At 32.4% G+C, this 20528-nt stretch overlaps 1 protein-coding gene across 1 annotated transcript in view; it reads right to left on the minus strand.

The window, feature by feature from the left end:
• Nucleotides 1-930: 930 nt before the first annotated feature.
• LOC111614049 overlaps nt 931-20528 on the minus strand; it is a 21640-nt gene continuing 2042 nt past the window's right edge. The window contains exons 2-4 of the mRNA XM_023355428.1: nt 1409-1542; nt 1031-1151; nt 931-986 (exon numbers count right to left, since the gene is read on the minus strand). Of these exons, the coding sequence (XP_023211196.1) occupies nt 931-986; nt 1031-1151; nt 1409-1542 (311 nt within the window). The remainder of the gene's footprint in view (nt 987-1030; nt 1152-1408; nt 1543-20528) is intronic.

The raw sequence follows: 20528 nt of genomic DNA on the forward strand, positions 1-20528 counted from the left end.
ACCTGTTAAATTGTTAACGAAGTTAATTAAATTGAATTCAATTGTTTTGATTCACTAAAACAAGGTTTGTTACCATTTCAACACTTGGCGATATTCCATTTTTTTTTTTTTACAGTAGTTGACTAAATAAAGTCAACTAAATAAAGATGAAATATTGCCAAGTGTTGAAATGATAACATACCTTGTTTTAGTGAATCAAAGAAATTAAAAAAACACGGTTTCAGAAGATAAAAAATGAATTCAATTTCATAAACCAAAATGTTTTATAGAGTTTTTTAATAAATAAAAGTAACTTATTAAAGTTTTTAAATTGAAGGATTGCTTTAATTTAAGGTTTCGATACCGTTTATATGCATTTTTTTTCATCATTGATTGAAGAGTAAAACTTGACGTTTTGTAAAATAAATGCCAGCCAATCAAAGACACGAAAACGTTTTACATTTAAGAGCATGTAATGTTTATAAATTCAAAAACATAAGCGAAAGTTTATGATTAACGAAATATTTTTTATTAAGAGATTTTTGTTATATGTTGTTATATACAATTATAATTTAACGAAATAACATTGGTAAACAATTAACTAATGTTAACTATTTTGTCATATATTAAAATTACTGTTTCTTATAAAATTAATATTAGTACGATTTTAAATAAATTGTATATGCTTCACTGCACGAACTTTTAGTAATCTCAACTAATTAATGTGTAGAGTTTTTCAGATTAATAAATAATTCGAACTAATGGGGGTTCTAGTTTACTTGACGACATTTGACAGCAAAAATCCAAATTATTACCAAGAGAAAAAACACTACAGACCTATACGTACGCATGTATAGGCCTATTTAATACTGTATTTGGTAAAAACATTAACATTAAATTGTATAATACATAACAATTTTATGAAGTAATCACTCTGTTTAAAACTTTCATTTATTTTTGTAATTCGGTGATAAATAATGAACACAATTGTTGCAGATCAAATGAAACTGTAAAGTATTTGATACAATTTAAAAATGTTAACTCTACTTACTCCAGTTTCCAATACTTTTCAAGTCGTTATCACTGCATGTATTAGGAATGCACACATCTAATCGTATACCCGTCTTCATTTCGGCTACATTTTTGAAGACGTCACCAAGCTTTACCGGTTTCTAAATCAGAAATGAAATATGGTAGTACGTTTTAATGTTAACTGCTTACTAAGCCATTTAGTTCATTTAAAATAAATGAAATATATTCAACTAATAAATTACTCGAAAGTGTATTAATGTAAGTCTTGCTTGATACTTACAACAATATCCTTTGCTAGTTTAATCAATGAGTTGTTTTCAAAGCGATAAATTGAGTTTGTAGCATTCGTTATTGAGTTTGATAATGCAATTTTCAAGGCACAATATTTCCCTCCAACCTGCTGCTTTTCTCTATTAGTAATATTCCTTTTATTTTGGGGAATTTCTATGCTCAAACACTGATCGTAGTCTCCTTGTATCCATTGTGTCATCCCTAACACACCTGCTGGTAGTTTTCCAAAAGAATCTATTACTGAAATTAGTGAAAATATATAGTTAAAACGAAGATGGAGGTTTTTATACATGAAAACAAAAAAAAAAAAAAAAATACCAATAGTAGTATAATTTCTTGAGCAGATTGAGAATAATTTTAATCTAAACTTTAGCGTCATATATGAGAGTAAAAGGGTTAACCTTCTTGACAATACTTGCAGAATTTTCTGCAGGTTAGCTTTAACAGTTTAGAACAAATTTTTATTGAGAACTATACATCTTAGACTTATGCAGTTTTCGCGATTGTTTTTTTCTGTGTTTATTTTACATACAAAAAATTGTTTTGGATGTTATTTTTAAATAAATTTATCATTTTCGATTTTTTACTTAAACATACCTCTTACAACACTCAAGGTAATCTATAGCCTACAGGTAAATGTTCCTTTTTCTGATTTTTTAATTTTTGTGCTAATTTTTGTGATATTACAAATCTATTTAGTTTATTACATAATTCCATTATACTTTTCATGATTTCTGATAATAATTTTTTAAGCGTAAATGCAATGTATAAAAGTTACTTCTGTTCATTTTTTTTATTATTTTGTTAGTTTTTGTACTAATTTAAGCTGTTATACCTATGTTATTGACAGCTTTCTGTTATTTTTTACATTTTTATTTAACTCTGTTAATTACTTTATAACATATAACAGTGACAAATATTGTAAACAAAAGCACGTGTTTTTCAACGGAAGCTCTGTATTGTCGATTATGGGATAGCTTCCACCACGAAAATATTTGAACGGTGTAAAGCAGGCAGATTATAGGCATTTGCGAATGCTCTTTGCAGAGCACTAACCTGAGGCAATTTAGCTGGTGGAAGCTACAAACCAAAACGCTTCCAATGGGTGTGTTTACTTTTAGCTCCGATCTCGCCCCTAGCGCGCTCAGCCTGTATACTTTTTGTTTGCTACCAATGAGCACGGCGTTTACTTTTTGCACCCGTGACGTCATTGCTAGCATTCCTAGGGCACTCGGCATGCTCGCAGAATTTACGACGAGCTTGGAGTTTGTTCAAAGATGCGGCGTCCATTAATGTGTATACTTTTACGAGCGTGCTAGTATGACGTCAGGCTGCGCTAGGAGTCAGCTTGGTGAGCTTTGAAGCTAGCAAAAAGTAAACGCACCCAATGATTCTATCCAGGACTGGTTCTGGGCTGTTAGCTGCCTGCTTGCTAGATATTTGGCCTCCCTCGCCCCATTATGCAGATTTATAACTGAACCCAACCGACAGGATGGGTTAAGTTTACTGGTATGTTTTTATGACAATTTTGTATAGTTGACAGGAGTTTTAAAAAAATCCATTAAAAAACCATTAAAATATTTGATATATGTACTCTGCTTTCCTATCTTGTATTACTTACAGATTTCAATGTTAAACTAGTGATATTACAATTTAGTGTGTCTCATCTATAAGGGGATGCAGAAAAAAACGTCTGCAATTCTTGTACAATGTGTGAGATCCGGAAGGCCCTAGGCCTCATTTAATAATTTTTATTAAATATGCTTAAATAATGTCACCAAATAATACTTCGTTTTGGTGAGAAAAATATTGTTTTAGACGTGGGAAAAACTAGATGACAAATGTTATTTCCTTTCATCGAGGAGAACATCCGCTGTTTTTTCCCATATCTTGGTTAAAAATCTCGCTCCGATGGGAAATGGTTACCCCTCATTTATCCCCCTCTCATCCGTTCTCACGANATATGTAGATCATATTGAAGTATCTGTCAAAATATTGTCTGAAGGGATTTGGTTTGTGACAATGAATTCAAATTTGTTCAGTACTTTTATGCTTAACTTCACTATTCTTTGTCAATCATTTTAAAGAGATTTCTTCTTCTTCGTGCAATATCAGATTACTGATTACTGACGTCGGCGACACTCGGCGCAGATTAATAATACGCCAAGGTGTTTACTAGGGAAAGTTAGTACCCAGAGTGGTTTCTCGTTGCCTTCTCTGGGGCGCGATTTTACGCGAGGGATAGAATGCCTTTCGGGAGGACTTTCATAAGGAACTGGCCTTCTATTTAGTCGTTATCGGCAAGGAGAAAACCCGAAAAACTCCAAGCAGCCAGCCTGTCTGATCGCGGCGCGAACTCACGACCGAACTCCTAGTGTTTAGTGTACGAAGACCGCTCGGCCACTGGTGGGCTAAAGAGATTTAACATTACATTTTAAAGAACATATTTTAGAAGTACGAAGATTTCTTCTAAGATTGAGCTCTTCTAAGATTATTCATTCTACTCCATTCAAAAAAATCTTTGCATTTTAGTGAATATCTGAAGAAATAATAAATAATCTCAAAATTTCTATATTGTGAACATAGAGAACGTATTAATTTTCTTGATCAGATGCTGCGATTATTTTAAAATATTATTTTATTTATAAAAACTCTTAAAATTATAATATTTTAAAATTTTTAAACAAAACGAGATACGCATATAAATTAGTCACTGAAAGAATCAGAAATTCCTACAAAAATTGAGGAAAAAATGTTTGGTTCTTAGACTGACTAATTGACATGCGTATGTCGTTTTGTTTAAACATTGTAAAATGTTACTAAGATTCTAATNAAATATGATTTATAATTGCATGTACAGTACACAAATCAATTCGTATTTTTATAATTCGTGTTTAATACAGAATTGTCTTTCGATATATATGATGATTTTTTAATATTCTGTTACAGTTTCTGAGTGCCATATATTCAGCGCTGTCTGTCTTTGTAGAACTTCTAGTAGTTAAAAAGCCACCTCCTTGTAAAATTAAGATTGTAGATCTAATACAATAAGATGTCTTACCTTCTTGAATATGAACAGATGTGAGCAGACTGTCGGTACCCGATCGGCTGTGACTTCGTCAAGATCGGCGATCGCGGTTCGTTCGTTAACGTGCGAGCAGACGCGTGTGTGAGCGGTCAGATTCGGGAGGTTAGATGTCTAAGAGAGAAGGCTAAGAAATGCACACTACAACTCAATTATGAAGAAATTATACCGGTTTAGTTATATAAACTATTTTTGTTTTAACTCTTTCCGACGTGTCAGCACTAAGAGGGCGTCTTTTTGCAAACCCGTTATGGGTTCGGCCAAGCCCACAATGGGGCTGCCGAGTGGTGAGGGACGGGGCCCGACATATCCGAATGGACCATTTCCCAAAATTTCCTGAGGATGTTTCGACCCGTTCGGATTCGAACCCGGGTCCCCCAGTGCAGTAGGCTGCCACATTGATCAGTCGGCCATCCGGCCGCTATATAAACTATTAACACGTTTACATAAGATAACAGAGAGTTTTGTTATCGCTTTTCTATAGCATCAAAAAAAATGAAGCTTATGTAGCGTAACATGCTGGATAAGGCTGATATAGCGTAACATCATTGATTAGGCTTTATACTAAGTTGACGGGTTACTAGTCGCGATACAAAGCGTACATCATTACGCGCGATGCTAAATACCTTGATCGATAGAATCGGCTTGATCGAAGTCTTGAGGTCGCGAACGTCCTGATGACGTGGTAAAGAGGTTTCTTGGTTGGGTAAAATTGGGCTCCTTGATGATACAGTTCACAATCAAATGTAGCGTTACTAAAGCGTCTACGGATAACGGCGGTCGAAGAGATCGGCGATGGAACACTCACTTGTAAAAAAGGAAGTCGGCACCTCCTCCTTTACACGTGAGTGCTCCATCGCCGAACCACCTTTGTCCGTTCTGATGTTCGTCTTTAATTTCGGGGTCTTCTCCTTATCTTCGATGCCCTTATTATGCAATGCTAGGTTTTTTTGATCAATAAATGAATTTTGGATGAAAGTTCCTGTTGACACATACGTGTCAGCTTTTGAAGGGAAGTAATTCCAGGAAAAGATGCGATCACATCTTTTCATTTTTTTATTCAATGTTGAAAGATTTTTCTTTATTTGATATAAGAAATTTTAACGTTATTTTTAATTAATTTTTTATAATAAAGTTGTGTTTAAATAAAAATTTTATCTCATCCCGGCTCTCACAGAGACGTATTAGAGAAAAATGAAGTACTGTATTGCTTCGAAGAAAGACAAACTTTTAAGAAAAATCCGAAGTATCAAAAAGTCAAATATTTTACGGCTCATCAGTGGTCTATCGGTTTCGTTACCTGAACACTGGTAGTTTAGACATTGAGTTTTCTGGGTTTTTTCTATGTTTTTAACGCCTATAGAGGCCAGTTTCCATTAATTAAATAAGACCTCCCAGAAGGCATTCCACTCTAGGCAAATCACTCAAGTGTCGCGTTCCCATAAATAAACCAAACCATTTTCCGTCTTACGAAACGTCGAGGTTCGATTAGCGATTCACTCGTAGTATATTAATTTATATGCCTGTATTATATTTTGTGTTGTTATTTTTGTATTAATTTACTCCACACTATTTTATAAATAAACTGCATTTTAACTTGTTTCCTTATAAATTATTTTGTTACTGTATTTATAAAATATTATTTATGGATTGATTATTTAATATACATAAATCGTAGTATGTAAAATAAATAAATATATATTATATATATTACTCAGCGCTTTCCTTACGCGCGTACCAATATATATGTGTGTTATAATTCTGCAAATTGATTCGTTTATAATATAGCATTTTTAAAAACCTAATAAACTAAAGTCACTGTATATTATATAACGAAATAAAATTATAAATTATTGGTGATATGTTTTATCTATTAAACGTAAGATCGAGTACATTTTTATTAAGAGCGATTTATAACAAATGATTTACTTCAATTTCAGTTTTACCTTTCTTGCTGTTATTTATAACAGTGGGAAGGCATGGAGATCGGTCAAAAAATGCCTCCCAACATTTTTACAATTTTGGACTCAAGGATACTTAAAACGTATGTCGAGAAATGCAAATAAAAAATTAAGGGATTTTTTTATGTATGTATGGAAGTTTGTGTGTTAGGGAAATTAATGCTTTTAAATATTGGTAATTGTCCAAGGGGTTGGATAGATAATGTCCTGTGTATCTCCAGTAAAGTCGGACTTAATGACGAGTTTTTTCAATTATTAGCATCTATAACTTTTTTTAAAACTCAAAATTAAGCTTTTTTTCATTTTATAATAGTTAAAAATTTACAATAGATTTAAAAAAATATCATAACAGATAACGCCGCGCAGAGTTTTAAACGTTGGCATAAAAGTTAAGTAACTCGTTGCTGGATCTTGCACTTTACAGATTGTATAAAGGTTTTCTTCAATGCCATTTGTATATACCAAAATAATTTTTAAAAATTATTTATTGATACACTTGTACCAAAATTCATTTTACGTTGATTATTTATGATAATCGACGTAAAACTTTTGAACAAACGAGAGAGTGTTTTTAAAACTATTGAAACTTAACTGGTTTTATGACTATGACCTTATAAAAATATCTGTTTTAATGTTATGCGAAATTGGTTTTTTTTTCTATTTCTCACACATACATTCTACAATCATAATTTTATTACTAACTGATAGTTCTTAAAGAATATTTTAGTAATACAAGCATTTCAAGTATTTTTGCAGAAGGCAATCTCAATGAAATATTAAATACGAATACGACGTATATATTTTAAATAATTTATATTTTAACCCTTATTCAAGAAATGAGTAATAAAAACTTGAAAATATACAGTATATACTGTAGAAATTTAATTCTCAGTAAAACAATTGTGCTGAACAATTGTGCTGAAGTAGAATTACCTTATATATTACTAAAATATCACCGTGAACCCCAATTCGGTATTTTTTCTGTGAACCCCGATTGTGAACCACTGATCTAAATGTATCATAAGGATAAACAGTCTTATTAACCCTGATGAACTTTTCGAAACTCCTGCCCGAATATTTTCAAATTAGTGATCCGCCAGCCACATTTATCAGTGATCCAAAGGCTTTGACATTGTGATTTTAACCCTCGTCGCACTTCAATGTTAGTGGATGCATCAGAGATTGAGTTTCGCTCTAGACCAGTGGTTCCCAATTAGTTTTTCCTGCGTACCACTTTAAGAAAGAGCTCAAACTCGCATACCCCTTATAGCAGAAATTCATATTAATCCATACTAATATTTTAAATTCGAAGATAATGCTGTTTGTCTGTCACCTTTTCACGTCTAATCCGCTGAACAGGTTTTAATAAAATTTGGCACAGAGATAGCTTATATGTTGGAGATGGACATAGGCTACATTTTACTGCGAGAAAATATCTTACTCCCACGAGAAAATTCGATATAATGCGGGCGAAGCTGTGAGTAGACAGCTAGTAACAGAATAAGTTCTTTTTACATTTATTACCTGTAAAATACAATTCTAATAATAATGAAAATAACATAAGGTTATTTAATTTTAATGCGACAGATGTGCACGATTTACTTTGCACAACTTTGTAAAATCTGGTCGCTTTTTGGTTAGTTTCAGTCTCGATCATCTTCGAGTTGAAGTCGGTGACAATGTTTAGTTATCGTGTTTGTCACGGCCGAAAATCCGCTCTCGCAGAGGTATGTTGTGCAAAATGGTAGTAAATATGTTATTCCCGCTTCGCTGACACGATGATAGTGATAATTGTACAATTAACACAAATTGTGTTAATTGTACACTTTTTGTTTTTTGCGTAATAATTTCATTTAGGTATTGTCACAAATGCATTTTTTAATGAAATTTCGAGAATATTTTTAGTTATAAATAAATGAATTTGTGCATTCGACATCATGTTGTAAATTGCCGAATTTTTGATGGTCCCCCCATTATTTCATGATTGCCTCATCTCATGAATTTAAATTTTAAATCGACCGATTTTAGATTGCCGCGCGTACCGCTTCACGCAATTTCGCGTACCCCAAGGGGTACGCGTACCACTAATTGGAAACCACTGCTCTAGACAAACATTTCTGCAATCGAGCATTAAATACGAGATGGGGGATTTGAATAATACGAAACCCTAGATGCACGAATCGGCCTTGGCCTTATGGATAAGGCCTCAATTTCTTAAACAGGGGATTACAGGTTAGAATAACGTCAGGAGAACTGTTTTTTTACAATTGGACAATGCTCTTCGTCGTCATTCCGAAACTAAAATGCCAACAGCTTCTCACTTATTATCACATCGTGTGTCTTCACGGCTTGTAAATAGCGCATCAAGCGCAACGACGTTGGCTTCGGTGAGCTGATAAACCATATATAAGCTGATAAACCGCGGACACCTTTTCTTTAATCTTGTTCTGTACATATAAATATATATTACAAATAAACGTAATTAAAGTAAATTATAATTTTCTAACTTTTTTCCCTGTGGGCAAAACAGTACGTTCACAAACTAGATAGTCCAGTTGGAGGTACAGAGTAAGTAACTACCATTGATTACTAAACCAAGAGAAAGAATCTTTTAATCACAACGTCTAGTCTCTTAAAAAATCGTTCGGAGTTGCAATACAGCCTATTAAATGTGTGAAAACGATACAGTGCATAAGAAAAATCAGTCAGTATCAGAAAAACATAGCAGAAGCAACGTTGAAACATACGGAATATTATAGGCGTGAAAGAACTGACAACTTACTATTTCGGACATTAAAACACTGTTCTTCTATTACACATCAGATGCATTTTTATCATCAGATTCACATCATCAGATCATCAGATTCATATTATCAGATCATCAGATTCACATCATCAGATCATCAGATTCATAATATCAGATCATCAGATTCACCTCATCAGATCATCAGATTCACATCATTACATCATCAGTTCATCAGATTCATATTATCAGATCATCAGATTCACATCATCAGATGATCAGATTCACATCATCAAATCATTAGACTCACATCAGACAATGCAGATGTATTTTGAAGTAAACGAAAAAACAATATTGAGAGAGAATCTCCTAAACTTCAAAGTGAAAGATACAAATGCTCATCGTATGACAAGTTTTTTACCACGTTGTTTGATTTTATTTGCTAACGGACGTTTAAAAAGTTTTTTTACAAATAAATTTTAAAACAATATAGACATAATTTTTATATTAATTAATTGATGCAGTTACGAATTTGAAATGCATAGGTTAAAATGAGTTGATACACTATTGTAGCATTTAAAAAATTACAAAAGCATTAAATATTTTTTTAGTGTGAGAGTCAGACTTGAAAAAAATTTGGAGAAAAAATTCATTTTTCGTCTTTCGGTCCTTTTACATAAAATTTCTGATTCTTACATCACAAAGTGCTGCATGTTTTCCAGGAATCCATAATTTCTCATTCTCATCCAGCTTGTTTATTTTAATCGCCCATGATATTTTTTCTAGCGGCATTAGTAGGAAATCGATATAGCTTGAATTTCAAAGCTCTGTTTGAACAAGCCGACATGATCTATTTTTATGTAGTAGTTGAAAGCGATATAGACGTATCGGCACATATAAAAGCTAAAATAATGATTTTAAAGATCTGTATAGCAAAGTAAAAACTAACTTGATCTTTATAAACTATTGTAGATCGGAAACACCTGTTATATTACGTTTCCAATTCTGTTATTTATCGTAATAAACAGCTGTTAGACACTTGTCATAAGTGCATTAAATGATGGCCTCAATATGCCATTTATAAACCACATGAACAGCAGTATCCAATCATATTTTGACCCCCCCAGTTAACCTTCTTGACGGTACTTGCAGAATTTTCTGCAGGTTAGCTTTAACAGTTTAGAACAAATTTATATTGAGAACTATACATCTTAGACTTATGCAGTTATCGCGATTGTTTTTTTCTGTGTTTATTTTACATAGAAAAAATTATTTTTAAATAAATTTATCATTTTCGAGTTTTTACTCAAACATACCTCTTACAACACTCGAGGTAATCTATAGCCTACAGGTAAATGTTTTGTTTTTTGATTTTTTAATTTTTGTGCTAATATTTGTGATATTACAAATTTATTTAGTTTATTACATAATTCCATTATACTTTTCATGATTTCTGATAATAATTTTTTAAGCGTAAATGCAATGTATAAAAGTCACTTCTGTTCATTTTTTTTTATTATTTTGTTAGTTTTTGTACTAATTTAAGCTGTTATACCTATGTTATTGACAGCTTTTTGTTATTTTTTACATTTTTATTTAACTCTGTTGATTACTTTATAACATATAACAGTGACAAATATTGTAAACAAAGGCACGTGTTTTTCAACAGAAGCTCTGTATTGTCGATTATGGGATAGCTTCCACCGCGAAAATATTTGAACGGTGTAAAGCAGGCAGATTATAGGCATTTGCGAATGCTCTTTGCAGAGCACCAACCTGAGGCAATTTAGCTGGTGGAAGCTACAAACCAAAACGCTTCCAATGGGTGTGTTTACTTTTAGCTCCGATCTCGCTCCTAGCGCGCTTAGCCTGTATACTTTTTGTTAGCTACCAATGAGCACGGCGTTTACTTTTCGCACCCGTGACGTCATTGCTAGCATTCCTAGGGCGCTCGGCATGCTCGCAGAATTTACGACGAGCTTGGAGTTTGTTCAAAGATGCGGCGTCCATTACTGTGTATACTTTTACGAGCGTGCTAGTATGACGTCAGGCTGCGCTAAGAGTCAGCTTGGTGAGCTTTGAAGCTAGCAAAAAGTAAACACACCCAATAATTCTATCCAGGTCTGGTTCTGAACTGTTAGCTGCCTGCATGCTAGATATTTGGCCTCCCTCGCTCCATTATTTAGATTTATTACTTAACTTAACCGATAGGATGGGTTAAGTTTACTAGTATGTTTTTATGGCAATTTTGTATAGTTGACAAAAGTTTTAAAAAAATCCATTGAAAAACCATTAAAATATTTGATATATGTACTCTGCTTTTTTATCTTGTATTACTTACAGATTTCAATGTTAAACTAGTGATATTACAATTCAGTGTGTCTCATCTATAAGGGGATGCAGAAAAAAACGTCTGCAATTCTTGAACAATGTTAAAAATTAACTGTTACTTTGGCGGCATCATTTACAACTAAATTTAATGAATGAGACGCAAAGGTACAAAAAAAGCTCTAGAATTTAATTTCTTTAAATTTACGATTTATGTATCTGTTGTCGTAAAAATTTGTCGTTCCACTTCTTTTCCAAGACAAAAATATTCAAGTTCATAGTAACCGGTTTCAACTTATTTCTACTTAACAAATAGTTAAATAATTAAGAGATTATCGAATTAGGGACATTAATAAAACCCCGCTGAAAGAGCCGGAATTTTACTTAAAAGTTTAACTGAACCAAACCCCAAAAGATTACAGTGGAACTGATTTCTTCGTACTAATAGTTATAATAAAGACGGAAATTTTTCTAGTTCAATGAGAGTGATCGAAAAGTTGTAAATTTTAAACATTTCTGTAAACACAACTTGGTCGTAAAACGAATTAGTTAGAAAACAAATGACGGACACACCACTAGCATAGCGAAGGGGGCACAAGGGTCTATCATTCACCGGGTGCCACTCGCAGAGAGGCGCCAAATTGTCTTCGAGACAAAAAAGATTTCGGGGAGAGAGCGCCAAAAAAGTGTCATGCCCTGGGCGTCAGTTATGTTCATTACGCTACTGGGCTAGTGCAAATACAAAAACGTGCAAGGCCTTTGAAAACAATGGGGGCAAGTATGCAAAAACTATTAAATTAAATTTCAATGCGCACCGAGAAAAAAACATGAATATAATATGAATATTTAATATTTTCTAATACCAGGTAACAGTACACTAAACCTAAAAATGACAAAATGATAAATAAAGCTCTGGCCTTTACACCGAAACCGAAACTAAAACTAAAAATAAAATTATATCGAAATTAATTAATTTATTTAAATTAAAATTAAATCTGAAATGAAAGCAATTGAAACATAATATTTCAGAAAGTGTGGACAAAGTAGTTATTGTTCGTCTTGACAGATTTGGTTAAATTTCATCCAGGCAGAATGCAGTGCAGTTCATACCAGTTTTCTGTAAAGAGTCATTTTCGGTTTCGTTTCGGTGACAGAAGATTTTGATTTAATATACAGTACATAAATATTATAAAATGCAGTCGAATATTATATTTCATTTGCACGCATTTTTATAGCTAAAAAGATACAAAACAGGCTTTGTTTTTGAGGTCGAAAACGGATTAATACATTTTATATTGTTTCTTACGGGAAAATTTGTTTCGGTTTTAGAATAAATTAATTCACGAACAACTTTTAACAAAGAATTAAGTTCGAAATTCAAGGTTTAACTGTACTATAACATTTACTGCATTTAGCATTGAACGAATTCAAAATCTAAGCGCGCAGCCAGCACTACTCAGCACCTGTGTTGAAAATCTCACGACTTCCAGTTGTTGCCAGTCTGCTTCCTGCAAACTGCAAGTGTCTTTTTCGGTGCTCAATACAGCAGCGAACAAGATGGCAGCCACCACGAGGCTCGTAAAAATTATTTTTTTCGTTGACAAAATTGAATTTAATTTGTATGTTGATGAATAAACCCCAAATAAATTAAAATTCGGTTAGTATATCAATACAATATTTACATTTTAATTTTGTAAGCCGTCACATAAAAATGTTTTAGTTCTTAAAGTGTACTTTTAAAATTGATTTATTTATTTAAAATTCCTACTGAAATTTGAAATTTCCATAGGAATTTTTTGAAATTTAATTTCCGTTTTTCTCTGCCAAAATTTCCATCAGTCACAGTTTGCGCTCTCTAGAAAACGCCAGCAGTTTCGTCACTTCCGGCAGCATTTCACTGGATTTATGCTGAGATTTTGAATACGCCCATTACCAGAACAAGGATTTAAAGAAATCGAGATTTAATCGAACAAAAAAAGTTTATTTTCATTAATATTTATATCGTTAATATGCGCAGTCTGAAATAAACCAAATGCAGATCTTTTTAAAAGAGAAATATTTGTAAATACATCACGATACGATTGATTTGGTTTGCATTGTAGTCACGTGATATTAATCTGTCTCGGTGGCCTTCAACGGCAGAATAATAACTTTACAAAATCAATATCTTCAATACTTTATTATTTGAGTATGTTGATCTGAATTTTTTAATTATTTCTTATGTAATATTCTTGTACAATACAATTCATTCGTGAAAATTCGATAAATTATATATTAATTATTTTACTATTTCTGATTGAGTTTTATTCGAAATTTTACATAATTTGTTTTCCAGAAACACTTATTATATAATAAAACAGATCAAGTTTTCGCGGTTTGTGATTAATTTATTTTTTCATTTCAATTTACTATTCCCGATTAATTTTAAATTTGCCACTTTACTCATTTGAAAGTCTACATTATCTTACACTTTTTGTATTATTTTAATCGTAAACATATAATTTATATCGTAAACATATAATTATAATTTCTATATTTAATCGTAAACATATAATTATAATTTCTTGTAGATATCTGTACATTTATATATATGGCTGATGAGTGTCTTGTGTACCGAATACGAATAATAAAGTTGAATTTTGATGTTAGAAGTGTCATTTAATGTTATCAGTAGCAGTGTAATTAGTCTCTGTTATCTCTACTATTCTATTAGAGATACTAATTTTAACAATTTAGGAGACAAGAAGCTCATTTATGGTTTTTTTACATTACTTAACCAATTTAATTTATGTACAGAAATAATACAATCTTTAATAAAAAATTAATTCGAAATACTAATATCTTTTTGTATCATTTATCGAAGCTTTTATAAAATTGTACTTGACTAAGTTGCCTTGTATTAATTGAAGTATTATATGTAAAATAATTAGAATCAAAATATTTAAATGCTAGAAATAAAATCAAATTCTTTTAAGCAATTTACATAACACATTTACTAGTGAAGGTCGCTAATGCGCTTTCAGTCATGTGACTTCAAGACAAACACCGATATCAATCGTTTGCGATTGATTTCGGTGTTTGTCTTGAAATCAATCGCATTTGCCAGTGTTTGTCTTGAAATCAATCGATTCTATTCAAAATATTTTCTCCTCTAAGAAAATCTGCATTTGGTTCATTTTTAACGAAATATTTTGCAATAACACCACGAAATACAATTTTAATTTACACCTAAAATTCTTCGTATTTTCATTCTGACTTCGATAGTTAAAAGTAAAACATGTGTCCGAATTACAGAAATTATAGTTTGTGCATGGTATGTTTTCTACGACCGATCCTTACGTCTTTACAGATATTTGGAATTAACATCATGTATTGTAATTGCAAGAAATCTGCCGAAAAGTCGAAATATCTGTCAAAGTTATATTCTTTGTACCAAACTGCTATAGAGATATTTATCTGGACTAACATAATTCTTTCTGTTCAAGAGATAACAGACAATTTGATTTGTGTCGGATGGATCAAAATGTTTTCTAATAATCAAATATTAGTAAAATTTATAATGGCTACATTTGGTATATTTCAAGCTTTTCAATTTAGTTTGTTCAAAAGAAAAAGACTTTATATTCCTAGAAATAACAGTGGATATGAAAAAGAAAAACAAATAGCATATAATATTGAAATAATTTTTATAGTTTGTCTTACGCTTTCATTTTTTACAATGATCACAGTTATTACCATAATTGATTTATTTTTGTATCCTACATTAAAACGAATGACTGAATCAAAGTTTGAGCTCGCATTTTGTAATCTAAACATCACATTACTGTGCATTTACGTAATTGGACAATTAGATTGTTGTATTCTTTTTTTCGTGGCATGGGGCGTCATGCTGTCGAAGAGATTCAATTATTTATCTAACGTAGTCGATGAACTGACAAAAGAAGAAAGTTATCTCAAAACTAAAATCGAAACTTTGAGTCAAGCTCATTGGGATTTATGGACTTATATACAAGAAGTGAATCTAGTTTGTGAAGCATACATTCCAGCTGCGTATTGTTATGGAATATATGAGACAAGTTTTTTCTTCTGCGCATTCTTTTTTTTCGAATTTGATATTTTCATGCGTTCTGCAATTTCTGTTTTTTTATTACTTTTTATCGTGATTACTACGGTTTTGACTTTCCAACTATCTCGGTTTACATCGTTGGTGAGTTAAAGTTAAATCTATCCTATCTTATAAATTAAATAAATAGCTTTAGATTCGTTCTTGTAAAATACGAAATTTAATTTTTTATAAATAAGATTTCAAGAGCATTTATAGCATGCTTATAAACACTAAATTAAGCAGTTATTCCATGTTTCAATGTTATTAAAATGATAAAGGGATTGAAAAAAAGAAATATTTTCTATTGTAATTGCTTAATGTTTTGTTGAAGAAAGACGAATGTTCTCTACCTATAACCTTCATATTCTAACGAAGTAAGAACATTTTNGCCAGCCACATTTATCAGTGATCCAAAGGCTTTGACATTGTGATTTTAACCGTCGTCGCACTTCAATGTTTGTGGATGCATCAGAGATTGAGTTTCGCTCTAGACCAGTGGTTCCCAATTAGTTTTTCCTGCGTACCACTTTAAGAAAGAGCTCAAACTCGCATACCCCTTATAGCAGAAATTCATATTAATCCACACTAATATTATAAATTCGAAGATAATGCTGTTTGTCTGTCACCTTTTCACGTCTAATCCGCTGAACAGGTTTTAATAAAATTTGGCACAGAGATAGCTTACATGTTGGAGATGGACATAGGCTACATTTTACTGCGAGAAAATATCTTACTCCCACGAGAAAATTCGATATAATGCGGGCGAACCTGTGAGTAGACAGCTAGTAATCGAATAAGTTCTTTTTACATTTATTACCTTTAAAATACAATTCTAATAATAATGAAAATAACATAAGGTTATTTAATTATAATGCGACAGATGTGCACGATTTACTTTGCACAACTTTGTAAAATCTGGTCGCTTTTTGGTTAGTTTCAGTCTCGATCATCTTCGAGTTGAAGTCGGTGACAATGTTTAGTTATCGTGTTTGTCACGGCCGAAAATCCGCTCTCGCAGAGGTATGTTGTGCAAAATGGTAGTAAATATTTTATTGCCGCTTCGCTGACACGATGATAGTGATAATTGTACAATTAACACAAATTGTGTTAATTGTACACTTTTTGTTTCTTGCGTAAGAATTTCATTTAGGTATTGTCACAAATGCATTTTTTAATGTAATTTCGAGAATATTTTTAGTTATAAATAAATGAATTTGTGCATTCGATATCATATTGTAAATTGCCGAATTTTTGATGGTTTCCCCCATTATTTTATGATTGCTTCATCTCATGGATTTAAATTTTAAATCGACCGATTTTAGATTGCCGCGCGTACCGCTTCACGCAATTTCGCGTACCCCCAGGGGTACGCGTACCACTAATTGGGAACCACTGCTCTAGACAAACATTTTTTCTGCAATCGAGCATTAAATACGAGATGGGGGATTTGAATAATACGAAACCCTAGATGCACGAATTGGTTTTGGCCTTATGGATAAGGCCTCAATTTCCTAAACAGGGGATTACAGGTTAGAATCACGTCAGGAGGACTGTTTTTTTTACAATTGGACAATGCTCTTCGTCGTCATTCCGAAACTGTTGGCATTCCGAAACTGAAATGCCAACAGCTTCTCACTTATTATCACATCGTGTGTCTTTACGGCTTGTAAAGAGCGCATCAAGCGCAGCGCCGATGGCTTGGGTGCACCATATATAAGCTGATAAACCGCGGACACCTTTTCTTTAATCTTGTTCTGTACATATAAATATATATAACAAATAAACGTAATTAAAGTAAATTATAATTTTCTAACTTTTTTCCCTGTGGGCAAAAAAGTACGTTCACAAACTAGATAGTCCAGTTGGAGGTACAGAGTAAGTAACTACCATTGATTACTAAACCGGGAGAAAGAATCTTCTGGTCACAACGTCTAGTCTCTTAAAAAATCGTTCGGAGTTGCAATACAGCCTATTAAATGTGTGAAAACGATACAGTGCATATGAAGAATCAGTCAGTATCAGAAAAACATAGCAGAAGCAACGTTGAAACATACGGAATATTATAGGCGTGAAAGAACTGACAACTTACTATTTCGGACATTAAAACACTGTTCTTCTATTACACATCAGATGCATTTTTATCATCAGATTCACATCATCAGATCATCAGATTCATAATATCAGATCATCAGATTCACCTCATCAGATCATCAGATTCACATCATTACATCATCAGTTCATCAGATTCATATTATCAGATCATCAGATTCACATCATCAGATGATCAGATTCACATCATCAAATCATTAGACTCACATCAGACAATGCAGATGTATTTTGAAGTAAACGAAAAAACAATATTGAGAGAGAATCTCCTAAACTTCAAAGTGAAAGATACAAATGCTCATCGTATGACAAGTTTTTTACCACGTTGTTTGATTTTATTTGCTAACGGACGTTTAAAAAGTTTTTTTACAAATAAATTTTAAAACAATATAGACATAATTTTTATATTAATTAATTGATGCAGTTACGAATTTGAAATGCATAGGTTAAAATGAGTTGATACACTATTGTAGCATTTAAAAAATTACAAAAGCATTAAATATTTTTTTAGTGTGAGAGTCAGACTTGAAAAAAATTTGGAGAAAAAATTCATTTTTCGTCTTTCGGTCCTTTTACATAAAATTTCTGATTCTTACATCACAAAGTGCTGCATGTTTTCCAGGAATCCATAATTTCTCATTCTCATCCAGCTTGTTTATTTTAATCGCCCATGATATTTTTTCTAGCGGCATTAGTAGGAAATCGATATAGCTTGAATTTCAAAGCTCTGTTTGAACAAGCCGACATGATCTATTTTTATGTAGTAGTTGAAAGCGATATAGACGTATCGGCACATATAAAAGCTAAAATAATGATTTTAAAGATCTGTATAGCAAAGTAAAAACTAACTTAATCTTTATAAACTATTGTAGATCGGAAACACCTGTTATATGACGTTTACAATTCTGTTATTTATCGTAATAAACTGCTGTTAGACACTTGTCATAAGTGCATTGGATGATGGCCTCAATATGCCATCCATAAACCACATGAACAGCAGTATCCAATCATATTTTGACCCCCCAGTTAATTGTTTGATTAAGTTCGTACCTGTTGGGCCAAGGCCACACGGGGCGACTATGTGGTGAAAGACAACGTATTTGGAATGGACCACTTCTAAATATCTAAATATTCATGAGGGTTTTCGAGCCGTCCGGTTTTAAAAAAAGTTGGTAATTTACTTAATGGTAATAACAAATCATACAATGCAAATGTTTGGCGGAAACAATAAAATTTCCACTTTGTAAAACGGCTGTTTATAGGCCGATATATGGCGAACTTCTGAACAACGTTACGCAGCGTGTGACAATAGTAATCGAATTATAAACTCGAAATGATAGTGAGAAATAATGAAATTCATTACAATATCCTGGCACGAAGATATATTATAATGAAATAGTTTCACGGCAAATATTGCATGTTAGTAAGTTGGAAAGCTTTTTCTAACATTGATCACTTTACATGAATTGCATATTGAGTTTTTTATTTCCTGATGTACTTGTGCTAAAAGTGTTCGTTAAAGATGTATTTTGAGCTCTAATATTGTGATGAATGGTTTTCTTTTTTACTACAATTTCACGTGCAGAATTTGGTTTTATTAAGATACGTAAATTTTTTAACACGCAATATATATAACTGCAATAGAGATAAAATGATTTGTCAAGTTGTTTCAAATTATATAATGTATGTATGCTTTGTATACAAAGTATACGTAATGAAGTATGTTTTGTATACTGTTTATACAGATTTCAGTTCGTTGATCTTTTCATTTGCATTTATCAACTTAACTACTAACAACATACAAGAAATATTAAAGGATACAGAACAATTTCAAGAGAATCAACGTTAGTAATAGCCAATAAAATTCCTATAGACATATTCATAGATAGTAAAATGGAAGTAAACAACACAAAAAAAACAAGCAAATTAATTAATTAACCATAAATACAAAACATTATGAAATAGACTCGCCAGCCGATTTCCGCACCCTCCCTCACCCGTCATGCACACATGCACAAGCAGTAGTCAATTATACTCCTAACAAATGCTCTATCATATATATTGATGGCTCTATATCAGAAAACGGTGTAGGAGCTACTTTCTGTCACATCAAGGACAATAAAATACGACAATGCTCGACATTTAAGCTAGAAAATCCTGCACAATAACACAAGCAGAAATAATAGTATTTTAGGATGTAACTTAATGCGTGGTTGATCCACGCATTAAGTTACATCCTAAAATACAAATATAACGACACACTCATATGTACAGACTCATATGTATCAACTAAAATTAGCAGTAAACTGCTAATTTTAGTTGGTAATTTTAGTTGGTATACTACAACACTTACCTACTCTTCAAAGCATGTTACACCAGACACAACACACAAATCTCTTGGATAAAAAGCCACTCAGCTTGTGGCGGCAATGAGCTTGCTGACTTGCTTGTCATAAATATTTGTCTAAATGACACAATTAAATACAGTGACGCATCTGTGGCATTCGTGGCATCTCCAACATTGGTCAATCACGGCATGGCAAACTCATTGGCAAGAAGATAATAAAGGACAGATTACACACAAGTACTTTCCGAAATTAAAAAGTAGACACAACTTCAAAATCATAACCCACGATTTTCGGCTAACACAAATACAGTAGACCCCTCTATAACGCTTAGATACGTTCCACGCTAACCGAAAATTACGTTGTAGGAACGATTAAATACATGAGCCAATCGCAGCCCGATAGGTGGGAACTTTACGGACTAAGGCTGTTTGAAAGGTTTTCTTCTATAAAATTAACCGATTCTAGACTAATTCCACTCAACATTTCCAAAATACGTATAATTTTTTGGGAATAATCTGTATAAACTATGCTATAAACAAAAAATTATAGG

This window comes from Centruroides sculpturatus, unplaced genomic scaffold (assembly GCF_000671375.1).
Source record: "Centruroides sculpturatus isolate CEXI.00-Female unplaced genomic scaffold, Cexi_2.0 scaffold2016, whole genome shotgun sequence".
In the NCBI taxonomy this organism is placed as follows: domain Eukaryota; kingdom Metazoa; phylum Arthropoda; class Arachnida; order Scorpiones; family Buthidae; genus Centruroides; species Centruroides sculpturatus.